Source organism: Rhododendron vialii, chromosome 1a, assembly GCF_030253575.1.
Source record: "Rhododendron vialii isolate Sample 1 chromosome 1a, ASM3025357v1".
Classification (NCBI taxonomy): domain Eukaryota; kingdom Viridiplantae; phylum Streptophyta; class Magnoliopsida; order Ericales; family Ericaceae; genus Rhododendron; species Rhododendron vialii.
In genome coordinates, this window is record NC_080557.1 from 36,237,591 (window position 1) to 36,260,498 (window position 22,908).

Genomic DNA, 22,908 nt, shown 5'->3' on the forward strand with positions numbered 1-22,908 from the left:
ATTGGCTAGGCAGACATTTCATTCTACACGGACCCTCCGTTTAGAATTTATTCTCTTCTCGAAAACCTTAGCTGTGCGCAAGCTGTAAACATTCATCGCACTTTTTGAAAATGCAACTGAATCTTGCGCCATATTTGTCTATATAATGTTGTATACAGAGAGATTTAAAGCTCACATTAATTTTGCATTACTTAATTTGAAACATCCCCCCACATCTTATTCGAAGTTTCAATTACCAAATTCCATGCATTTGATCCACATACACAACAACAATAATAGAACACATCTGATCCTCAATCATAGGGTATGAGCAAGAAAAGATTGAAGATAGTTCTAACCTTTGGCAATATATGCACAAAGTGACTGCTCTCAGAATACTTCATTGACCCTCTATACCTCCAAGAAGAGAGGAGCTAAAGAGACGTTTTGCTTTTTGCTGCAGAATCATGCCCCCAAATTGAAACCGAAAGGCATAAAGGGCGGGCCCAGAGACCCATGTCAACTTCTGTTCCGTTCAATTAAACTAGGAATGTCTTCACTTATGGTTTGGACAAAAAAAGAAAAAGAAAAGACATAATCCTGAAGTCGTCCAATATATCCGGTTAGCCGCCTAAACGAGTAGATTCCGTCAGCGTTGGCTTTGGCTAGCCCTTTCAATGCGTGCAGTGTGTGTAATTCTGATTTACTCGATCATCACAAACGGTAGTTTTTTATAAATAAAAAAAAGAACAAAAAAAGAACAATGAAACCAAAGCTCATCTACATCAACAATCCCATGTAAAACCCTAAATTCTTTTTTAATTTGATTACTAATCGAAGCCTGGAGAACTTTTCATAATGCGTCTTTTGTTCTACTTTGCATAACCGAAACCACAAACCGACAACTAGAACTAGAGGCCATAACTAACAGTCTGTCATGCTAAACTAGTAATAGAATACCTAATATAGGAGCCAATAAAGACTCACATTGCCTTATGTACGCAGTTCATCGGTTCCGTGAGCATAATGGCACCTATCCCCAAAGGTACAAGTTCCTTTAGCAAATTTCTCGCAAAGTTTTGTCTTGAAGCCGCTCACAGAACCAGAGCCCGGCCCAGCAGGAGGGTTCTTCGCCATAGGAGGAGGCGGCCCAGACGCCGAACCACCGATGTTCACAATGATCTCTCTAACCATTGCACTCGCTTGCTTGATCTGATCAAAGCTCCCTTCCAATTCAATGTTCTTTAGGTTAGGATCCGACTCATGATCCCGTATCGAAAGCTTCGCTCCTGTCACGCGACAGATCTGCTTTGAGTTCACACCACCTTTTCCAATGATAGCCCCGGCGAGTGACGCATCAACGCTGATCTTGGCTGTGGCAGAGGCCCCGAAGCTGCTGGCAGGGGGTGGCTCCATTCGCCGGCTCAGCCTGCCACCTCCCATTGGTGGTCTCACCGTCATGCCACGAGGACCTTCGTAGGACGGAATCGTTGGCTTTCCAAGCTCCCACTCGCCGTGTGCAAAATGGCACTTGTCGCCAAACCTGCAACCTTCAGCTGTGTTGTATTTGTTGCACATGCGGGTCTTGACAGTGGGAGGAGATGGACCTTCTGGAAAGGGCTGTGGGGGAACTGGATTTCTGGCGGCTGATGGAAGAGCTGGGTTGCTGCCAAGAATTTGAGTCACGACTTTAATGCCGCCGGGAACATAATGCGAGAAATGGCACCCCTCCCCAAATTGGCACCCCGTAGTGCTGCATGGCAAGTAATAACACCAAATGCATCAGAGCCAAAAGGGGAAAACCAGAACTGATTCAAAACAATGCTGGAGATATGAAATCAATTCCAAACTGGTTCACAACCATAGAGTGGAAAGCAAGTTTGATCGATTCAAACATTTAACATTCACCTAATAATTGGTTTGGACAACTACCAAACGCGATAAACAGGCTGCAATTTGTACAGGTTTTCTCAAACTCAAACATATCAATGGACATCAGTAAGGTGTCGCTCAGCACCAAATAAACTCAAAAGTTACTTTCTCTACCTTGAACTGAACCCACAGCATAATGAGGAAATTGTCTCTCCTAAAAGTTACGACTTACTGAAATAGTGCTAAAAACAGCATTCATTAACAGCCTTTAGCAGCCGCATACTAGACTTGGGCACACAGTGCAAAAGCTACTATAAACAATGCTGCAATCACGATAAAGACCTAAAACAATGAGATGATCAGTAAAAAGGACAGACCCAAAATTGTGTCTAGGTGAACAACAAGGTGCATTACAAATTCAAATAAAGGTATAACGATGACTTTATGCATTCCAGGTAACCTAGGGTCAACCCTTTTAGATTCAGCCCAGAGACCTCTTCAAAGGATGTCTCAATCGTAATAATCTCAGCATTGAAGCTCATTCCAATTTGGATATATGGTAGGCCACATGCCTCCAACACCCTCCCTCTCGGACCCTCCTATATAAAGTAACATCTAAGTTTTTTTAATGTCATTCACAAAATTACTAATTGTGATTTGTTGTTATCCTTCATCTTTATGCAAATAATGATAATACATGCATTCTGACCAGTTAAACATACTATTGAACAAGTGACCTATCCACTCGGTCACTTCTCCAAGTAGGTGCCCAAGCCATGTTTGATAACTGAGTTTCAACGGCTGACTGGGAAAATAGGATGCGCAGCTGATTAAATTAGATTCTTTGTTTAATAAGAACCATTAGTAATCTAAGTATCCAACTGTTATGACATAAAATACTACATAAAGAGCAAGGCTTCCTACGTTGCATGGACACATCAAGGCATCAAATACCTAATCATCCATGATATATGCCAAGGATAAAGATATGAAGTGTTGGGTCCATTAATAAATGAATACATGGTAAAGTTACAAAGAAAAGAGGAGCATTTCCTGATTCCACTTTGTTTCCCCTTGATTCATGGTAAAGTTATACTTCCCTGCTTGCTAGAAATAGAAATAAATGAACCCACGTCATCGACTCATCGGGGAAGACACAGGATTGATTCCAACACTTGCAGATATGCCGAGGACATCTATATCTAGTAGTATTTCTTTTACGCACAGCAGCATACATGTTTGCTCGACAACAAAATAAACGTCGATGCAGTTGAATAGAATATGTATTTTATTTCTATTCTTGTCTTAGAGTCGGTGAGTCTATAACTACGAGTCTAGAATCCTCATTAGGAAATTTTTATCATTTTCAAAAGAGAATACTTGAGAGCTTTTCTCATTGTATCCCATTCTGAGATTTTCTTGTTCTTTATCAATATTTCATTTTGATTTGGTCGCATCATTTGGTATCAGACTCCTAACCTGGATGTGAACTCTTGCCTATACCCTAGCCTCGCCAGGAAAATTTTGCCAGAACCCTAAACACCTTTCTCTTCCTATTCTCACTCAGATATGTTGGTTTGAAGAGATATATGTGTGTGTATATATATATGCAGTCCGTCTCCCGTAAGGACCACCTCATTTTAATAAAATGCGGACCTCCCTTTCCCGATTGAATTTTGATGATCCGAGCCGCTCAATGTGTTCAGAATGTGATTTTAAGGGTACTCGTGAGAAATCAGCAAAAAAAATGACCGGGAAGGGCTTCATCTGAACAGTTTTTGTTTGTTTTTTATCGTTTGTTTTTTATCGAACGGTTCAAACAAAAACTGCTCGGATGAAGCCCTTCCTGGTCATTTTTTTTGCCGATTTCTCGCAGGTACCCTTAAAATCACGTTCTGAACACATTGAGCGGCTCGGATCATCGAAATTTGATCGGAAAATGGGAGAAATGAGGAGGTCCGCATTTTAACTAAAATAAGGGCTCCCTCATTTGAGACTGACTGTATATATATATATATACAGTCCGTCTCCCGTAAGGACCACCTTATTTTAGTTAAAATGCGGACCTCCTCGTTTCTTCCATTTTCCGATCGAATTTCGATGATCCGAGCCGCTCAATGTGTTCAGAACGTGATTTTAAGGGTACCCGCGAGAAATTGGCAAAAAAAATGACCGGGAAGGGCTTCATCCAAGCAGTTTTTGTTTGAACCGTTCGATAAAAAACAAACAAAAACTGCTCGGATGAAGCCCTTCCCGATCATTTTTTTTGCTGATTTCCCGCGGGTACCCTTAAAATCACGTTCTGAACACATTGAGCGGCTCGGATCATCGAAATTCAATCGGGAAAGGGAGGTCCGCATTTTATTAAAATGAGGTGGTCCTTACGGGAGACGGACTCTCTCTCTCTCTCTCTCTCTCTCTCTCTATATATATATATATATATATATATATATATATATATATAGCACACAAAATCAAACCCTAAATCGACTCCAATGGGAGTTGCACCCCTCGATCATTCATTTCATGGTTAATTAAAGATCTGTGATCTTGTTTTGACCCATTCGAATCCACAGCAAATTCGAACCTGCGGACACAAAGCCAGACAGATTTCCATCCTATTTGTACCTGCTTGAATGTGAAACCATAGACTATACCTCGCAATGGTGTCGGACAACTTTCGAGCAATGTTTTACTTAATACAACCCTATTCAATGAGATTCGAGCAATTTCTAGCCAGATTCGAACCAAGTTGTGCTGATTTGCTGGCCATATGACCCGATTCGACCCTGGCCTGCGTATTTCAAGTCTCTAATGAGCTTGTTGAAGTCCTTATTTGAGAATTTTGAAACCCTAAATATCGACTACAAAACATAACAGCTAGAGCTGATGTTCAATCTACTTGTCCTTTCCATTTCTCTATCTTAAGATCAATCTATCATTGCATCCCATGAATTTATATTCAGTATTTTTTCAAGCACAGCAGCATTTGAGGTTGCTCGACAACCAAAAAAATTTACATGAAAATACTCATTAACACTTTTATGCACACACACACACAAAAAAGAAAAGAAAAGGGATAACGATAACCTATACACCATGTCAAATGGGCATTGAATTCGATATGCAGACAACTTGGAAATATAATACGATGTAATAACTGTGCAGTCAGATTAATTTTGCAAATGGGCTACCATCAATATCAAAAGAACACTAGATTGTAAGCAAATGTGAACGAAGTACAAGCCCAAATTTCATCAACATGTCAAAAAGAATTGATCAACACTTTTTTACAGAGTTTTTCCAGAGGATTTCATACTTACAAAATCCAGCTCACCTATTTTTTTTTTCCCCTTGTATACTTCTCCTAGTATAAAACATAAGGTGTTATGGAGTATTTTTAAGATTCAGTGAGAAGATTTTGAAATAGATTTTAACAAAAAACTGCAATAATCTGTAATGCAGCAAATAATTGAATGGATTAGCTACACGAAAAGTTATTTTAAGAAAGACCATCAGCACAATATCAACTTGGAACTAGAAAGCAATATTCCCAAGTAAAAGCAACAGCGACTGAGATGGTATTAAAATCAGGAGTAGGAAACCAAAAGCAAAGTGATCAACAAAATTCAGTCGGAGAACAAAGTATTCATTATTCAAGGTACTAGAAGTCAATAACCAAAATAAGGTAGTAGAGTTGCCTTGCCGACAACCATTTCCAAGTTTAATATATGCTGTACGGTCGTGAAAACAAAATAGTATCATCCCATAGTCTTTACGGACAAAATGATGAGGAAAAAAGGTAAGTGAAATAACCAGTTCCGACAACTTTAGATGTCCATTAATGGGACTAGATTCCACTACCTTGCAATGATAGAAGGAAATATCACAAGAAATCACTTACGGACAATCCTTTGCTTACCATTTAGCTTCTTATCACCTATAGACAGCCGACCAAGTAACTTCTACAATAGAATACTCACAACCCACTCAGCGTCTTTCGGACTATAAGGCAGCGAAGCCATAAGGTTTTTAATGCCATAGTAGAATTACAAATCAACCAGTTCTGTTGAATAGTTCTCATAACCATTCATTAAAGAAGGTATATGACCTGTGTCACAATATTAGACACCCAATTTATTAGTTTGGATCACACCACCGGCAAATACTTAATCCAACTGGGCTCTTACAAATCAACCAGTTCTGTTCAATAGTCCTTGTTACATCACTATATGAAATGTGACCTGTACACAACTTTAGACTGCCAATTCATTAGTCCAAATCATCATACTTTTCCACGCAATGATTATACAAAGATATTTGTCTTTACAATTGGTATAGACGTTTAAAACAGATAAAATTTGCAATCAGAATATTTATCTTAGATAGGTTAGGATTTGAACCTGAAAAACTTTGTGCATGGCTTCGATTTGCTTCCTGTACCAGTTGGAAAGGACTCCATTTCTGTTGTAGAACATTAATTATTTTTCTCAGTTAAATTTCCACTAAGTTGTTATTCTTGGAGCAGTGAATAATATCTAAGAACGACTTCACAAACTTTTAAACATTGTCCAAAAAACATTGCCTTAATAAAGAGAGCCAATATTATTCTTTGCTAAAACAATAGAAGACCGTCACTAACATAATGGCTCCAAAGATTTTAATGGGAAACGCTTCACTACGATTTTTTAAGGCTCCCATTATCAGATTGTTTCTTCTTTGATAAATTCACAAAGAATCTTCAATTGTGTCCGGGAATGACCATTCACGATGAGAATACTTAGGCATTTCATATCTAGGAAATAATACTTCAATAATGGACCCCAATGAAATTCGAAAGGACATAAATAACCAATCCCATAAGAAAATCGAAAAAAGTGATTCCTTTCCGTCCCCTTCAAGCAAACTGTATACCAGAATTCTCTCGGGTCATCGAGAAACTGGAGGAAAAGAAAACTTAAACCTAATTTTCATGGCAATCAGATATCTTCCCACTTTAAACTATCCTTGTCCAAACAAAACACAACTCAAAAACATGTTGGCATTAGGAAATGTAGGAACAGAAAGAACGAAATACCAATAAATTGTTCAGACCCAGCTACTAAAAAAAGGACAAACGCGGAAACCAAAAAAAAAAAACCCTTTGATAATGCAAAAATTATGAAAATGCCACCAGAATCGACCAAGAGAAAGACCGGTATACTGAACAAAAGAGACCTACAAAAACCTGAATTTCTTACAAGGTAAAAAATTGTGGGAAAAAAATTAACCAACCAAAAGAATAATAAAAACTAAAACAACGGTGGAAAAAACTGAGTACACCGAATAACAACGAAAAACAATCAGTAGCACAATCTATACCGATCATAATGCAAAGCACATACAAGTTCAATTAAACTGAAGAAAAACTCAAAAAACACAAGAAAGATAAACCAAAAAAGAATATATATTCAAAGTACAGAAAGCAGAGAAAAGAAGTGTGAAGAGCTAACCGTGCTTGAATTTCTTGAAACCGCCATTGCCGTTGAAGGCAGCTTCTGGCTTCCCTCTCTTTCGACCGGGTCCAAACTCCATTGAGCACAGCAGAGGCAGAAGCCGAAACACAGAGAAAGCGAGCTCGAACAGTCGGGGGAGAGAGAGCGAGAGAGACTAGGGTTCGCAGAAATTGTCGAAGGAAGGCTCGAGTGAGGAAATTGAGAACAGGATAAGACCGAAGCACGGAGAAATTGAGCTCGAATAGGAGAGAGAGAGAGAGAGAGAGAGAGAGAGAGAGAGAGAGAGAGAGAGTCTAGGGTTCGCAGAACTGTCGAATGGAGGCTCGAGCGAGGAAAATAATAAGAGAGGATTCGAAGTTAAATGCAGTTGAAATTATGGAGTAGTATCAGCTTTGATATAAGTAATTAACTTATCCCGTTAACTAACGGACGCGGGGGCTCTGCTATGCCTCATGGCACACAGCACCCCCTATCCACACCCAAAAACGGGGCCGTTTTGCAGGAATTTTTTTTTAAAATTTTTTTATTTGCAATCTTATAGAGCAGAAATGTGATTATAAAAGCTTTAGAGATAAAATTTAATTATGAAGCAGAAACGTGATTATAAGAGCTTTAGAGATAAAATATAATTATGTCTCTTTAGAATAATATGATCAGAATAATAAGATCTTCACATTGGTACAAACAAATTGAAAATTGGAGCAGATAATCTTTTAACTGTATTTTTTATATATAAACAGCCTACAAAAATTAAGTGCTCCAATTTTTAATCCGATTGAACAAGTGCGAATATCTTATTATTCTGAACATATTATTGTAAAGGATCATAATTAGTTTTTGTATCTAGAACTCTCATAATTAAGTATCTGCTTTTATTTAGGATCTTGTGGAGCAAAAAATGATTATTAGAGCCTTAAAGATAAAAGTTAATTATGTCTTTTTAGAATAATATGTTCAAATAATAAGATATTCACACTTGTTCAAATGGATTAAAAATTGGAGCACTTAATTTTTGAAGGCTGTTTATATATTAAAAATACAGTTAAAAAATTATCTGCTCCAATTTTCAATCCGTTTGAACCAATGTGAAGATCTCACGTTTCTGCTCTATAAGATTGCAAATAAAAAGGTTAAATTTTTTTTTCCTGGGGGTATGGGTAGGGGGTGCTATGCCATGAGCCACAGCAGAGCCCCCGCGTCCTTAACTAATCTAGTTTTCTGTCTAGAATTTTTTACTTTTTTGATTCTTCTTCTTCGATGAATCAATAAACTACAAAAATTTAACGCAAAATTAACAAATAAAAAAGATATTTGTACAAAGACCCAAAAAAAAAGTTGTTCTGACTTTTTAAGCCAAAAGGCCCAAAACAAGCCCTAATTTTCCCATGATATAGATGTGGATTTGCCGTAAGGCATTTTTCTACATACGTCTAAGATTTGATGATCCCTACGATTTGCCAAAAAATAAAAAAAATTATTCAGGACACATTACGTGGCTGTACCTTGACCTTGTTTTCACTACATATTGATCGGCATAGATATGTATTGTTACAAAAATTGAGCTAAAAACGCAAAATTAAAATGATATACGATACTAAAGTTGGTGTTATTTCTTAAGGGTTTTAGATATTTTGTGACAAAAATTGAGCTAAAGTTATTTGAAATAATCTCTGCTTTTAAAAAGTTTTTATAAAGTTAGCCTCTTTTCTTTTTTTGTGGTCTAACTTTTGGCTGATTTGGGAAAGACTTTGAAAAAGAAATTACCTTTTTACTAAAAAATAAATTAGCTAAAACTGCAATTATATTATGCAATGAATGACTCAAATCTATTCAGTGGCCTAATGGGGCACATTATCAATTATAATTGTAAAAATTCATTTAAGATGATACTAAATTTAGACATACATTAGCAACCACACAAAATTACTATTACCCGAAATGCACGCATCAGGAGTATATGTGTAATCCCCAACAACTGTGTATGTGTTTGGGTACTTATTTTGAGTGTGATTATAGACTTGTTGAGAAACTCATTCACGGTTCTGCTGTGAACAAGTTCTCTACGACAACAATCAATTGCGACCGTCCAAAGGTGTTCTGAATGGTCCAGATTTTAATGAAACACTCTTCCTCGGAAAAATTTCATTAACATCCGGACCATCCAAAATGGTCGTGATTGGCTTCGTAAAAAACTATTCACGGCTCCGCCGTTAAAAAGATTTAATAGGAGCGCGTGACCCCAAGTGCCCCATGTTGGTCGCTGCCAAGTACATTGGCACGTATCCCCAAACATACCTTAGGTTGGGGTGTTTTGGCAAAACAATTAAGCCAAGTTATTTTTTTGTCCTTATTAAAAAAAATCGCATTTGTTAATTTTGAGTAAATTTGGTATGGATTATTGATTTATTGCGATGATGGGAATAAAAAAAAAGTAAACAAATGTGATTAGAATCTTTAAAAAGTTCACTAGAGGAAAAAATAATCCAAAACAAACAGCATTTGTGGATTATTTTTGTCATTATTCAAAAAAATGAAGTTTGGTTCACAATACTTTACATTTTATATTCTTCTCGTCATTACGAATCAATAATTCACAAGGAATTGACACAAAATTAATAAATAAAAAAATTGAATAAGAACAAAAAAAATAATCTAGCTCAACTATTTATCCAAAACACCCATAGTTTTGTAGTATTTTCTTTTCTGCTTTCTTTACCAAAACACAGAAATCTTATATTAATTTCTGAGATGCATATTTATTTTCCACCAACTCCATCCAAGCCACATCCATAAGAGGATCGGTGATTCCAATGCTGCATGTTAGAACTATTTGATTTATTCTTTCAAATTTTTTGGTATTATTTTCTCTAATTGCAGTTCTTTATTAGGCTTTGATCTATCACATGTAGTATTCCTTGCATGACTTCATGTACTAGCAAATACTCATGCTTAATACTAGCGTCTTGCCTGTTAGATGCACGGGAACAGAAACAAAAACATAAGTGAAAACTTCTTTTCCCGTTATGCGGTGCATCAGTGGGTCGACATGTATGACTCTTGAGATTTTCTCCCTATTCTCATAACAATTTAGGAAAATTTCACAACAATAAAAAACACAAAGAAAGAAAGAAGATAGGTTTGAAGCAAAATAAAATGTATATTTATTATGTTATTGATTGAACTTAGTTTCCTTTTCAAGTAAATTAAAGTATATATTTTATATTTTGAAAAAAGTGTAGAATAATAATAATAAATAAAAAGATGAAAATTTGAGAAAATTTCATATAGGGGAGTGAGTTAATGAAGAGAGCTGCTTCTTCTTCTTCTTTTTTTTTTTAGGTAACTATAGTCATATATAGTAATAGTATAGATTAGGCATGTTATCAGTGATTTTTTTTTATTTTGACAGCAAAAAGGGTGGGAGGGGGTGAACAACTTTCCTTGGACGTGACCATAGCCATAGGGGTTTCCTACTCTCTATGAAATATCCGATTTGAGTTATAGCTACTATGCGAGAAGACAATCTGTCACCACAGCACCATCTAGGTACAAGTGGGCATAAATTTTTACCCCACATCCCATTGTCACTGACAAAACTCGAAACCGAGTCTCACCGGGGAAATGAAGGGCATCCTACCCACTAGGCGGTACCTTTGGGGGTTGTTATCAGTGATTTGGTTTTCCATTCTTTGTGGGTCAATCTTTGTAATACAGTACTAGGTGCATCACGACGTGCAAGGCACGTTTATCATGCCTGTTGTAGAGATCGATTTTGATTGTTTCTGAAATTTTAGATGTCGATCAGCATAGAACTCAAATCAAATTAAAATAAGTCAGGTCACCAAGTTAACATCCGATGCTCTATACTCGAAGGAAGTTTGACAAATTGAATGCACGAAATTTACTCAGGAAGTATAACCAGTCATATGCATATTTTATCTGGTGATAAAAGATGCTTCCATTGATTGAGAGGGACATCCAATGCAACCACATTAAAATAGACGTAAAGAAAATGGCCTATGAAGCTACACATCCAACCAGCTACAAGCCTAGACCAACAAATAATTCCCCAAACGACACCATAGCAGGAATTAATGCTCCAAGGACTCCACCTCGGTGGATCATACAAGTTCCAATCAAAGCTAAAACAAGTAGGAATGATGATCGAGTCTTTTTCACAAGCAAAAAATCCATCTTCCTTGTATTCTAATAGTTCCTCTTCAGCAAGTTTTTGATTGGCCAAGGTAGCAATTTGAACATGCTGACATAGCAATGAAGAGCAAAAGATTTCAATTAACTATTATCATGAGCTCTAAGAGTATAGAAACATATCAAAGAGTCAGAAAGAGTTAATGTCCAAAACATAGACCGAGGGTAATTATGCTAGCCAATGTATTAGTTGTCAAAGTTTTGCCATTACCTTCCTCTTCTTAAGAACAAGATTCAATGTATCTTTAAGCTGCCTCTTCTTGTCTTTTCTCGCTTTATCCAAAGCACCATCTGTATGTGCATAATTATCATAAAATCTCATGCTATCTTATTAGGTAGCTGCACAACAAAGCTGGATATACAATGGAAAGAATGAAAAAATGAAGGGGGACAAAAATAGAATGCAAACAACATCCAACTCTCAAACCCAAAAAAAATAGAATGGAAACAACATCCAACACTTTAACCCACTCCTCATCCTTAAACCGAACAACCAACTTTCCTATTCAATTCTAACAGGAGAAAAGTGACTCCATCTCTACATCTTCTTTGTTTGAATCGGCCTCATCGAGCTTCTGGCATAGTCTATCCGTAGCTTGTCCAAACAAGCTAATCATTACTGCCACATACTATACCACAGATTATAAAGATCACACAATACACAGATAGAGCGATTTTATCTTTGAAAATAAGCTGGAACTAAAATAGTTCGAACTCAGGAAATTTCACAAACTAACAATTTTCAACCAACAGAGTTAAAAAGACACTAAACACCAATACAGGAAAGAAAAAGATCAAACCAAACAGAAGTGAACGTAAGAAGCCATCATGATACCTTCTGATGCAATATTGGGACTATCACACGTCGTCTAACACCCCATATCTCCCCATCACAGCTGGGATAAGTTCCTTTCCCATCACAAATTCTACAATTTCTGCAAGAATGCCCTGTAAATCAAGGAGTTGTACAGGTTTATTAGAAAATACAAGCAGATTCATAGTGGTGAAATACATCAAACTATAGGGTTATTTATTCTGACATCATTACATTTTCTTACCATTTCAACTTAACTTATTCGATATGTGGGATGAAAAATTCACATGCAGGGTATGATGTATCAAAACTTATAAGCAATTAAGCACCCTTATGGCCGTGTCAATCGCAACGGTAACTGTGTCTGACTCACTGAACGTCCAGTTTTCCTATCTTTTGAACCCTCTTGACCAAGAAATCTTTGGGCCTCGGACGAAATCACAAATGCATTTATTCCACTAATGGATTGCAATCAATTAGACTAATCCATCTGAACAAAAGCATTTGGCCAATCAGCTTTATCTACCTTGTATTGAGAACATCATAAGCTTACCGATCAGTCTACTCTCCCACGGGCCCTCAGACTTGCCAAGCCAAGAAATCGATCAGATCTGCATTTTGATAGCAGAAGAAAAGGTGTTTACCACCATGGCTGGAAAAATAGTTGCCCCATTGAGAGAGGGCCAATCTGTCTACTCTTCCACATGTACAGGCCCTCAGACTTGTCAAGCCAAGAAATGGGTCCCATTTTCTCGACACACACGAACTCAAGAGATGTAAATCATCACAGGCTGTCATAGTTGAGGAAAAATTATTAGGCACTCTTGGATTGGAACAACAACAACAAGAGACGTTTATCATCACAAACAACAATAGCAGCAGAAAAAGGAAAGGAAAAGAAAAGAAAGAAGGGCTTGGTTCATGGGACCAGCTCCTCTCCATACACCAAATTATACCCACAAACAGAATTAACCACAAAGTAATGATCCTACCAGGCTATCAACACAATAGGGATCCATTTTGTTTCTAACTTGTATTGGGAATTATGTGTCTGTATTTCAAATCCAAATGCCTATCCACAAAATTTTATGGTTAAGTGTAACATACCTAAATAATGAAATGACATACATACTGAAACTCAAGGCTGAAAGCATGTAATATTTCATAGAATGTCCACTCATAGAATGAAGACAAGAATAAAGATCTAGAAAAAATTAATGGACATCTTGATGATGAGTTCCACCATAACAAGAAAAAATAATTAATTTTGTTTGATGCCTGCTTGTTCTTCATATGGATTATCATATTAATAGTTGTTGAACACGCAAACAAACAAGACTATAATACTCCTTACTTCTCACTTTCTAATACTTCACTCACCAAATCAACCAAACCAACCAGACCAGCCATCAAAATTCCTCAAAATCTGTCACAAAAACAACAAATGAAAATGAATACTACACGATTTCAGAATAAAGCCACAAAAGCGAACATGCAACAAAAATCAGGAAGGGGGAAAACATCAGCAACTAAAAATAGTAGCCCTAAATGAGTCTACCCACACAAATCGAACACAGAAGCACAAAAGCACACAATGAAACCTAAATGCAAGAAATCATCACAAAATTACATGTAATGGAGCGAGCGGAGTGACGGTAAAGTCATAAAAGCACACATGCAACACACATGGAGAAGGAAAAAGAGATGAAAATACCTCTAGACCGTGTCCGAGTCGAGACCCAACAGATCTGTGGGACCCAGAACCAAATTCGTCGGCGGCAGCCTCAGTTCCTCGCCTGGCTTTAGGATCTTGACTTGTCCCATGACACAGTTTTTTGGCCTGAAATCTCGTGATCGAAGCCGCCCCATCTGGGCCTTGGTTCTGGCCCACCAGATTTCGCTTTCAGTGACGAAAAACCTTTGATTTTGGGGTTTGGTTACAGTTGGCTTCGTAATGGAAGGATCTCAGGAGAGAGAGCGGGAGAGACGGCGAAGGTCCGAGAAGATGCACTCATGGGAGTTGGGAAAATATTCTCTTCGTTGGTAGAGAGGGAGGTGGCCAGAGCGGGGTGCCGCTCGCCGAAGAAGAAGGTGGAAGTGGTGGTGTTTGTCGGTGAAAATAAGGGAGGAGAGAGAGATAGGTGTCTCGGTTAGGGAAGGAGATGAGAGAGAAAGAGATGCACGTTTGCAACAGGGAGATCGGAGAAAAAGGGGAGATGTAGAGAGATGGAGAGATGTACACATGTTTCTGTTTTGCACCAGGTATCAAGGGGATCACGCCACGTGGGTCAGAAGGGAAAATTACAATTACAGGCAAAGGGGCCAGCTTGTATGGCCAGCATTAGAGATCCAAAATTGTCCAAAATGGGGAAAAATTGGCAAGCGAAACCTCCCCCTTGCTGCCACGCAGTCCACTAACCAAGCGAAACCCAAAAACAAATGTCCGCACCACCCCCACCCTCCCCCCGTCTGCCTTTTGCCACGCAACCCCAACTCCAAAACACCCTTTAAAAAGCCAAGCGAAACTGATTCTTATTTAAGAGGAGTAGGATATATTATAAATCAATCCTCCTTGAGAGGTGAATATGCCAAAAAAAAAATACTTCTCTTACACTACATTTATTTAAAAGTGTCGTTATTGCATCAGGTCTTAGAATGAAAGACATCGATGCCTGAGTTAGAATGAAAGATATCGATTGCCATCAGGCCATGCCTGAATTAGAATGAAAGACATCGACGATTAGTTTGGCTTTATCTAAATTCTTTTGTAATGATCTTCATTTTGTAATCTTCTCACTTTTGACCAAAAAAAAAAAACAATGCATCTATTTTTTCGGCTTTTACTTGTTTTCGATTTTCTAGTGTTTTCTGTCTTTCTTAGTTTTCATCGGACCCTTTTTTGGGTCCTTCGTTGCAACTGTTTTAGGCATATGGGCTGTATAGCTTGTACTATGATTTCTTTATCAATATAAACTGCATCTGTTTGTTCTTCGGAAAAATACACAGAAGAAAAGGATATGTACTAGCTAGTAGTATTAATGATGACTCCAATTGTTTCTAGTTTTCATTTGGTTATGATGGCAAGGCCTCCAACCACTGAACTGACAACTTGGAAAAATAAGACTCAGCAAAAAAATGCTGAAGTTCAAAATGAAACAGAAATTGTTGTCTCCGAAAACCACCTGTTCAAAAAACCTTCAAAAAAGTATACATAAATGCCCACCTTATTATTCAACAACATAAAAAGTCTACCTCTGGTGCTATTCCAAAGTGACTTGGGGAGTCCAACTACACATTATTGAGCAGTTCTACCTCTGCTTCTCCATCTTTGTTTTCATCAACATTGACACACTTGTACCATTTTGCACAATAAACGTAAATCACGAAATCGGCAGCCGTTAATGCCGCGATGAGGAAGTAAAATCGATCCATGTGGCCGTGATTAAGGTTCTCGGGGATCCAACCCGGGCTATTACCTGTAGCTGTAATCCCCATTACCATGTTAACAAGCATGCTGCTGACATAATTACCCAGCGAAATCGACGCCATGCAAAGTGAGCTTCCAAAGCTCTTTATCCCATCTGGCGCTTGCCCATTGAAGAACTCCAACTGCCCAATATACATGAAAACCTCCGAAGCGCCAACGAGTGTGTACTGAGGTATTTGCCAAAATATGCTTAGAGAGCTAGAATGGTGTTCAGCCCTTTTGAGCCTTTCCAGTTCTGTGAGACCGGCTGCGATCATTGCCAACATTCCAATAACGAGTCCGATTCCCATTCTCTGAAGCTCAGATAAGCCCTTGGGGTTTCTGATTAACCTTCCGGCTAGTGGAATCAGGATATGGCGGTAAATGCCAGTGAAAACGAGAACGCTGCAGATATCGAAAACAGACATGCTTGCTGCTGGAAGATGGAAACGTCCGATTCTTGAGTCCATGACTGCACCTTGCTCGACAAAGAGTGAAGCCATTTGGGTGAATACAACGGAGTATATGATTGTGCACAGCCAAATGGGTAGCATTCTTAAAATGCATTTGGCTTCTTCAACTTGAGTGACTGTGCAGACTCTCCAGGGGTTCATTGGGCCCTGCTGATCTTTCTCTGTCAAGGTTGCGGCCTTGTCCAAACACCTGATGATCGCGGCCAAGGAATACAAGTGTTGATTAAACAAATGAAAATGATCAACGATTGGCGGAAACTTTATATAGAAAATCCATACAACTGTGATATTTTCAAAAGGGCCATGCTAATAACAGCCAATAAGCTGAAAAAGACAAAATAACGAGAGTCCCACTACACTTGCTACAAAACACAAAGTAGTTAGGTGCATTTGAGGGTCGTTTGTTTCGCTTTTCAGAGTACTTTTTACACTTTAATCAACACTAATGACCACCCAGTGGGATGACATTAGCATTTTATTTTCTTGACTCACGAGCCATAAAGACGGTGTTTGCTGCTTCTATACCTGTTCATCAATCTGTGTCGGCCATGTTGTAACATAGAAAGGAAACAAACAGACAACAAGAAATCCTTGAAAAGTTTTAGTACGCGTGATGAAGGCAAAAACTCGATTGCTTACATGAATTCGTTGCTATGAAGAATCTTCCTACTTCCTTTGATTACAGACTCCGAACCTTCCACCTCATATAACTCATTCTCATCAGCCGGAACTGCATTCCATTTCCTAGCTGCAGCAACAAATACTTGAGCAACACGTGGCAAAGGGTTGCCACATGGCTTAATATATCGATAACCTGGTGTTCCCAACAGAAATGACCCCAGAGCTATCACAGCAGATGCAGTGGATACCCAGAACCCAAGTGTCCATTTACCGGTATCCTCGTAATAGACCAAAATGGTGTTGGAGAAGAGAGACCCCACATTGAGTGCAAAGTAGAAGTAGCAGAAGAAAGCTGCTTTGGAACTCTTTTGTTTAGGATTTGTGTCATCAAATTGGTCTGATCCGAAGGTAGCTAAGGTGGGTTGATGACCCCCATATCCAAAGGCCGCTAAGTAGATGGCTACATAGAATATAACAATGCCGATTGAAGAAGTGGGTGTGCAAGGTTGTTGTCCATCTCCACAACCTTCAGGTTTGATCAAGAAAAGCCAAGATGACAGCGACACTAGAACTAAACCCTGTTTGAATTACATAACTTATTTAGCTACTCAAGTTTATTAAAGTAACACAATAAAAAAGGCAAAATGAGTGTAGTATTCATATCCCCAGCACATAGTTAATTCTTTCGGCCAAAAAAAAACTACAGAATAATTGAAGGTGGCCCAATGAACCTAGGTTGGTTCCTTTATTTTTCGAGCATATAATCCATTTGGTAAAGGGGCGTTAAAATCAGGCCTATTTAACACATTGCTCCAACAAAATGAAAATAACTGCACAAACAGAAACTTACCAACACAAAGATTAATTGAAAAATGGTACAAGTCAAGTAACGGCCCCAGTAGGAATCGCTGAGAAATGCTCCCACAAGTGAGCATAAATAGACAGTTCCAGTCCATAAGCTGACGTTATTGGCTGCGGTGGCATTGTCTTGCCCTAGGACTCTGGTTAAGAACAACACCAAGTTCACACCAACACCGAAAAAGGCTAATGTTGCAAGGCCTTGGTTTACTGCAGCAGAAAGAGGAGAATAAACTTTGTTTGCTGATAATACATGAACTAATAGAAATCTCATCACACAGAACGGATAGAAGATAACACAATAGGAAAAGATTAATACAGTCCTGGAATAGAAGAGGTGGGAATGCGGACTTTTGAACACAACTCGGATATGGAACTGTGGATGATTTTGTTTGTAAGAATTCTGTCTGTAAATAATTTCCCTAATTTTTTTTTTTTGCTCACAAGGAGAAGTTGGCTTAGAATTGGCTAACCTAACAGCAAATACATCAACCATGAAAAATAAGGCAATAGAAATTGAAAAGGGTAAATCCTGTCCTCGAATAGAAGATAAATATGACTTATGTGCGCTTTAGAAAGTACCCAACAAGAGCATTGCCAATTTCCAGCCTCCCTTGTTCTTTCTCTTAATGCCGTCCCCAACACTACACGAGCCGCTCTTGTTCTGTTCATTTTGGTAGTATGCATCTACAGGTTCTGATCTGATGTTATTGTTCTCTTCTCCTGCCTGCCAATGAAACAATGAACTTTATTGCATTCCGAAATCTTAACCATTAAACAGTTCAACTAGACTAAACAGATAATTTATGTTCAATCCCTCTTAATATAATCCTATGCTCATCTGAGAAAATCGATAGAGAACAAACAATAGCAACGGTCATTCAAAAGCAAAACTGTGGACACTCTTTAGTCACTAGAGAGCAAAGTGAAAGAAGTAATTTAAAGGGTATCCTACTGAAACTGGAGAAGCTATGTTGTGCCCAAAAATGTCAACAACTATCAGAAATTTGATCCCACTAATGAAAAAGTCAATAATCATTTTTCTATATCTTTTTAATATTTTCTTCTGAATAGAATGCTGTCAGTTACCTTCCGGGCGATCTTGTTAGCGGGGTTAAGCGAGTCCATTTGATCCATTCTTCGTGCACTCTGCAAATTAACCATGAAAAGGTAAGCAGTTACAATTTATGATACAAGGACAGAAATAAATACAACTTTGTCAACTAATGAAAAGGTTTAAAGCCATGCTTGTGCTAGTTAAGCGTACTCAATAAGTTCAACCTTTTAACCAGCAAAAAGACCATAAAGCTAAACGAAACTTTTGAGTTATCCATGAAAAGGAGAATAAAAGATAAGATTGTCACTCATATCCCAACGCCCTATAGCAACACATGCAAACAGTTATGAGTTAGACGAACTTAACTAACTCAGCATAACAAGAAGGTGGGTATGAAAAGATACATACTTATAACTAATGTTCCATGTAAGAACTACCAGAGAAGGGAATAATGCTCATAAGAAGAAGACTCACAAACAGTTACAGAATGGAAAGCCTTAAAGTGGAATGGAAAGAAAGTTGGCAAGGAGAAGGATGAGGACATTGGTGTAAGAAATAGGTGAATATATAGGAAACATATAGTGGGAAATAGAGAAGAGGGTGGTGGCCTGGTGGGCAGGGGTCGTTTTCAGAAGAGAAATTGCTGCATGAACAAATACTTGTAATAGAAATGAAGAAATTACTGGTGGAAGAAAAGGCTTGCTTGCTTAGCAGAATATTATGCACCATGAACTAGGACATCAGTGGGCTTTTATTTTCTCTGAAAGTGATATTTCTCGTACTTATAGCCTTTTGTTTCTCAATTGTTGCACAACACTATAACCTATCAATTATGATAAAAAAAAAAAGCACTATAACCTATCAATTTTTCTCAATTTCACCTTTGGCAGCATGATTTTGCACGACTTTTGAACATGTGTGTCACTAACCATAAGGAACATGCTTGAGTAACTTTCCTAGAAGAATATGAAATAAACAAGTTTCACTGACCAAATGGAAACTCTTCCACCTTCTGGGTTGTTATAAGCTGTTGCTCACAATATTAGTGATTATGACTATATGCTATATGGCTTGGAACCTTTTTTTTGTAAGGTTTTTAGGTAGGTTGTTAAGTGTTTGCATCAATCAACCAAAAGAGAAGGTTATCGTGAAAGTTTGATTATTCAGTTCACTCTGCACATGCTTTTAGCAATTGCAACCTTTTTCAGGCCCTAGCAGTCTACGGGAAAGTAGGAATAAAATATCCCCTCAGGAATTTCTACTTGTTTAGTACTATAGCTCACATGACCGGGTTTGTTTTCCTAAACTGACAAATGGGGTAAAAGATGACTAACAACTTCCACGGTGACATGTATAAAGCACAAACACATAACACATGAACATCTATGTCACACAAAGGCTTTTTGTTCATGAAAAATCAGGTAGAAGAGTGCGGCTAATTATATAATAGTGTTTCAACAAGAGATTGTAAAATATACGACAAAATATCCACAATCTCAATGACCCTTCAATAATTTGATATGGCCTTTCACTGATTTAGGAGATGGAATTAAAATATCAATCTACAGACACTTGCCAACCGGATGAGCATATAGTAGCATTGGGCTTCTCTTTAGTGGTAATCGAAGACATAGGCCAACTTTGGTTTTATTAAGAGAAAAAAGAAGGTACAAAACTTGGTGTAGACTCTAGAGGATACTCATATTGCCCATTTCTATCTCAATAGGACAAGACCTACACCAAACATGAAAAATCCTACAGCAGCTCAATCATACACATAGGCATGCATAAAAGAGGTTTTCACTAGTTTGAACAAGAAAAACCATACTGCCTATAGGAGGACAATACATGTCTTATGCCCGATTAAAGAGTAGTTTGAACTTTGAAGATAAAAGATATAGTTTTACAGTCCTCATTTTCCGTTCAGTTAATATCCCACCACTTCAATAGCGTATACAGCCATTGAGGGTGACCAAGGTTACTAAAAAGATCATCATTGTGAATTAACAGACTTGTGCAAGTTGTGCGGTCCTATAAAAAGATCATCATTGTGACCAAATTAAGAGTCAACTTGAACACACAATTTTGCATACAATAGAGTTGCCCGGACCCATTAAACTAAAGTCCCACTACCAACAGGGGGAGATAGTATAGACAACATTGTTGGCGAAAAGCTTATCTCTGGTGACTCAAACCAGTCCTGCTTAGTGCTTAGATCAATTTGTCTGTTTACTTATCTTGATATATTTTGGTGAACTCTATTGGCATGATTTTTGCCATTTTTTAAGAGTCAAATTTTTTTTTTTTTGGCTTGCTACAGTGTTATTTTGTCAAATTTGACAAAAAGTGCTCCAATGGTGCTAAATCCATTATTTGGCCGCTACCACTTGCAGCCGTTGGATCACATTCACATATCACAACTATTGGATTGCTCCCGAGAGCCATTAGATCACAACCCTTGCAAGAAATGGCCCATGCCTTTTTTTAAGGCCAAATCATATTTTGGCTCCCAAAATGGCTCCCATTGGAGGAGAGAATTTTTATTTTGAAGCTAAAATATGGCTTTGGCTTCCAAAATGGCTCCCCGTTGGAGATGCTATGAGATCCTTCATCCCAAGAACTCGAGATTTGTGTGTTTTGAGATTTTCACCACACTTTGTAGTTAGGAGTGTTGGTATAGGTTACAAATTTTGGGAGACAGAATCTGTGGGAGTCGACTTTCCCATCTAGTTTGGGCTGTTCCATTAACCACGTCAAAAATCAAGTAGATCGGATTCTGATAACTATGTCAAATGGGTTGCAATCATGTGTGTTGCACACTTTTTTTTAAACAAGATTAATGCATTTCAAAATCATGTCAAACGGTATCCGATCAACTTGATTTTCGACGTGGTTAATGTTATCGTCAAGCTCTAAAAAATGAAAGGTTTTGATCATTGTTGTGGGTCCAATAAGAGCCCACAAATGACCCAAATTGGATGGAGGGATATTGGGCCCATAACAATGGCTCAAACTGGATGGAAGGAGACTGGATGAGAGCCGATTCCAAATCCGTGGCCATCAACCAACAGTATTATTGCAATCAAACAAAACCCAGAAAACAATAAAAAACTAAGAAGTACTAACTGCCTGCAAGCAAAACCCGTAAACCAATTAAACATAACTACCATAGAAAAACTAAGATTTTAACATTCCCAACCTTTGGGGGAACTGGGTCAGAACTGGAATAAAGCCCGATTCCGGCGACGGCGAAGAGCGTGTATCGGTAAGAAAAGGCGGCAATGTTGGCCGGGAAATCACTAGACTCGCCGGAAACTTAGAGAATCCAGTCAAACTTATTGTCATTTACGTACAAAGATGAAGAGTGCAAATATCAAACACTTTTCACCCTCTTAGCTCCACTTGAAACCCTAAGCAATTTATCACTGCAAATCCAATCCCTCCTGAATAATAATAATAAGGCAAACTCCAGAGAGAGCGAGAGCGGAGACCATGGACGGGTTAGTGTAATGTGTGAGAAAGTTATGGATACACATGGATACTTGTTACTCAGTTACTATTATATAGAGGATTGGTGTAGAATATAGAGATTGTGTAGGTAACAAACTCCTGAAGAAGCTGCGTTTCTTTCTCAAAATCCTAACTAAATTGGGACTGTTTCAACGAGTTGGACCACCACGTTCTCCGTAGCCTGTTTGAACGTTTCTTTTCTTTTCCTTTTTTGTTCGTGGCAGGGCGTTCACTTCACACGCACTTCGACTAATTCCTCAATCCGGTCAAAAGCAATATCATCCATACCCGGGCTAGAAACTTCACAAAAAAATTACGTATTTTTTTTACGGTCTAACGGACCCGAACGTTTATGCCAACCACCATAACATGTTTCAACTAGCACACTCCTCACTCATCTTCAATTCATAAATCCTTGGACAATTTCTTGATACTGGTTCAGACCCAATAATCAGGCCCGGTCCTGAGTTTTAAGCAAGGTCTGAAAATGAGGTCTCTCAACTGTTTCTATGAATATTAGTTTAGTTATTCATAACAACATGGGAAGCAAGGGA

The 22,908-nt window shown here is 38.1% G+C and overlaps 2 protein-coding genes and 1 long non-coding RNA gene across 6 annotated transcripts; all 3 read right to left on the bottom strand.

The window, feature by feature from the left end:
* Nucleotides 1-778: 778 nt before the first annotated feature.
* Nucleotides 779-7,716, bottom strand: LOC131333372 (zinc finger CCCH domain-containing protein 14-like). Its single transcript, XM_058367859.1, has 3 exons — nucleotides 7,344-7,716; nucleotides 6,255-6,315; nucleotides 779-1,732 (listed from the first exon to the last, which is right to left on the bottom strand). Exons 1-3 carry the CDS (start codon nucleotides 7,423-7,425, stop codon nucleotides 973-975), a joined length of 903 nt encoding a protein of 300 aa, XP_058223842.1. The 5' UTR covers nucleotides 7,426-7,716; the 3' UTR covers nucleotides 779-972.
* A 3,897-nt stretch (nucleotides 7,717-11,613) lies between these two features.
* On the bottom strand, nucleotides 11,614-14,535 carry LOC131335457 (uncharacterized). Of its 2 annotated transcripts, XR_009202521.1 has the most exons (4): nucleotides 13,750-14,535; nucleotides 12,923-13,160; nucleotides 12,391-12,503; nucleotides 11,733-11,846 (listed from the first exon to the last, which is right to left on the bottom strand). It is a non-coding gene; the product is annotated as an uncharacterized LOC131335457 (long non-coding RNA). The 2 variants fall into 2 exon arrangements; XR_009202520.1 differs by having other exon boundaries at nucleotides 11,614-12,503; nucleotides 13,750-14,532.
* Nucleotides 14,536-15,540: 1,005 nt separating this feature from the next.
* On the bottom strand, nucleotides 15,541-22,385 carry LOC131335447 (protein NRT1/ PTR FAMILY 7.1-like). Of its 3 annotated transcripts, none has more exons than XM_058370789.1 (6): nucleotides 19,319-19,389; nucleotides 18,877-18,936; nucleotides 18,370-18,514; nucleotides 17,780-17,997; nucleotides 16,948-17,507; nucleotides 15,541-16,498 (listed from the first exon to the last, which is right to left on the bottom strand). In XM_058370789.1, exons 2-6 carry the CDS (start codon nucleotides 18,922-18,924, stop codon nucleotides 15,658-15,660), a joined length of 1,812 nt encoding a protein of 603 aa, XP_058226772.1. In that variant the 5' UTR covers nucleotides 18,925-18,936; nucleotides 19,319-19,389; the 3' UTR covers nucleotides 15,541-15,657. The 3 variants fall into 3 exon arrangements, with proteins under 3 accessions (XP_058226772.1, XP_058226791.1, XP_058226781.1); XM_058370808.1 differs by lacking the exon at nucleotides 19,319-19,389 and adding an exon at nucleotides 19,069-19,092; XM_058370798.1 differs by lacking the exon at nucleotides 19,319-19,389 and adding an exon at nucleotides 22,044-22,385 and having other exon boundaries at nucleotides 15,542-16,498.
* Nucleotides 22,386-22,908: the final 523 nt, after the last annotated feature.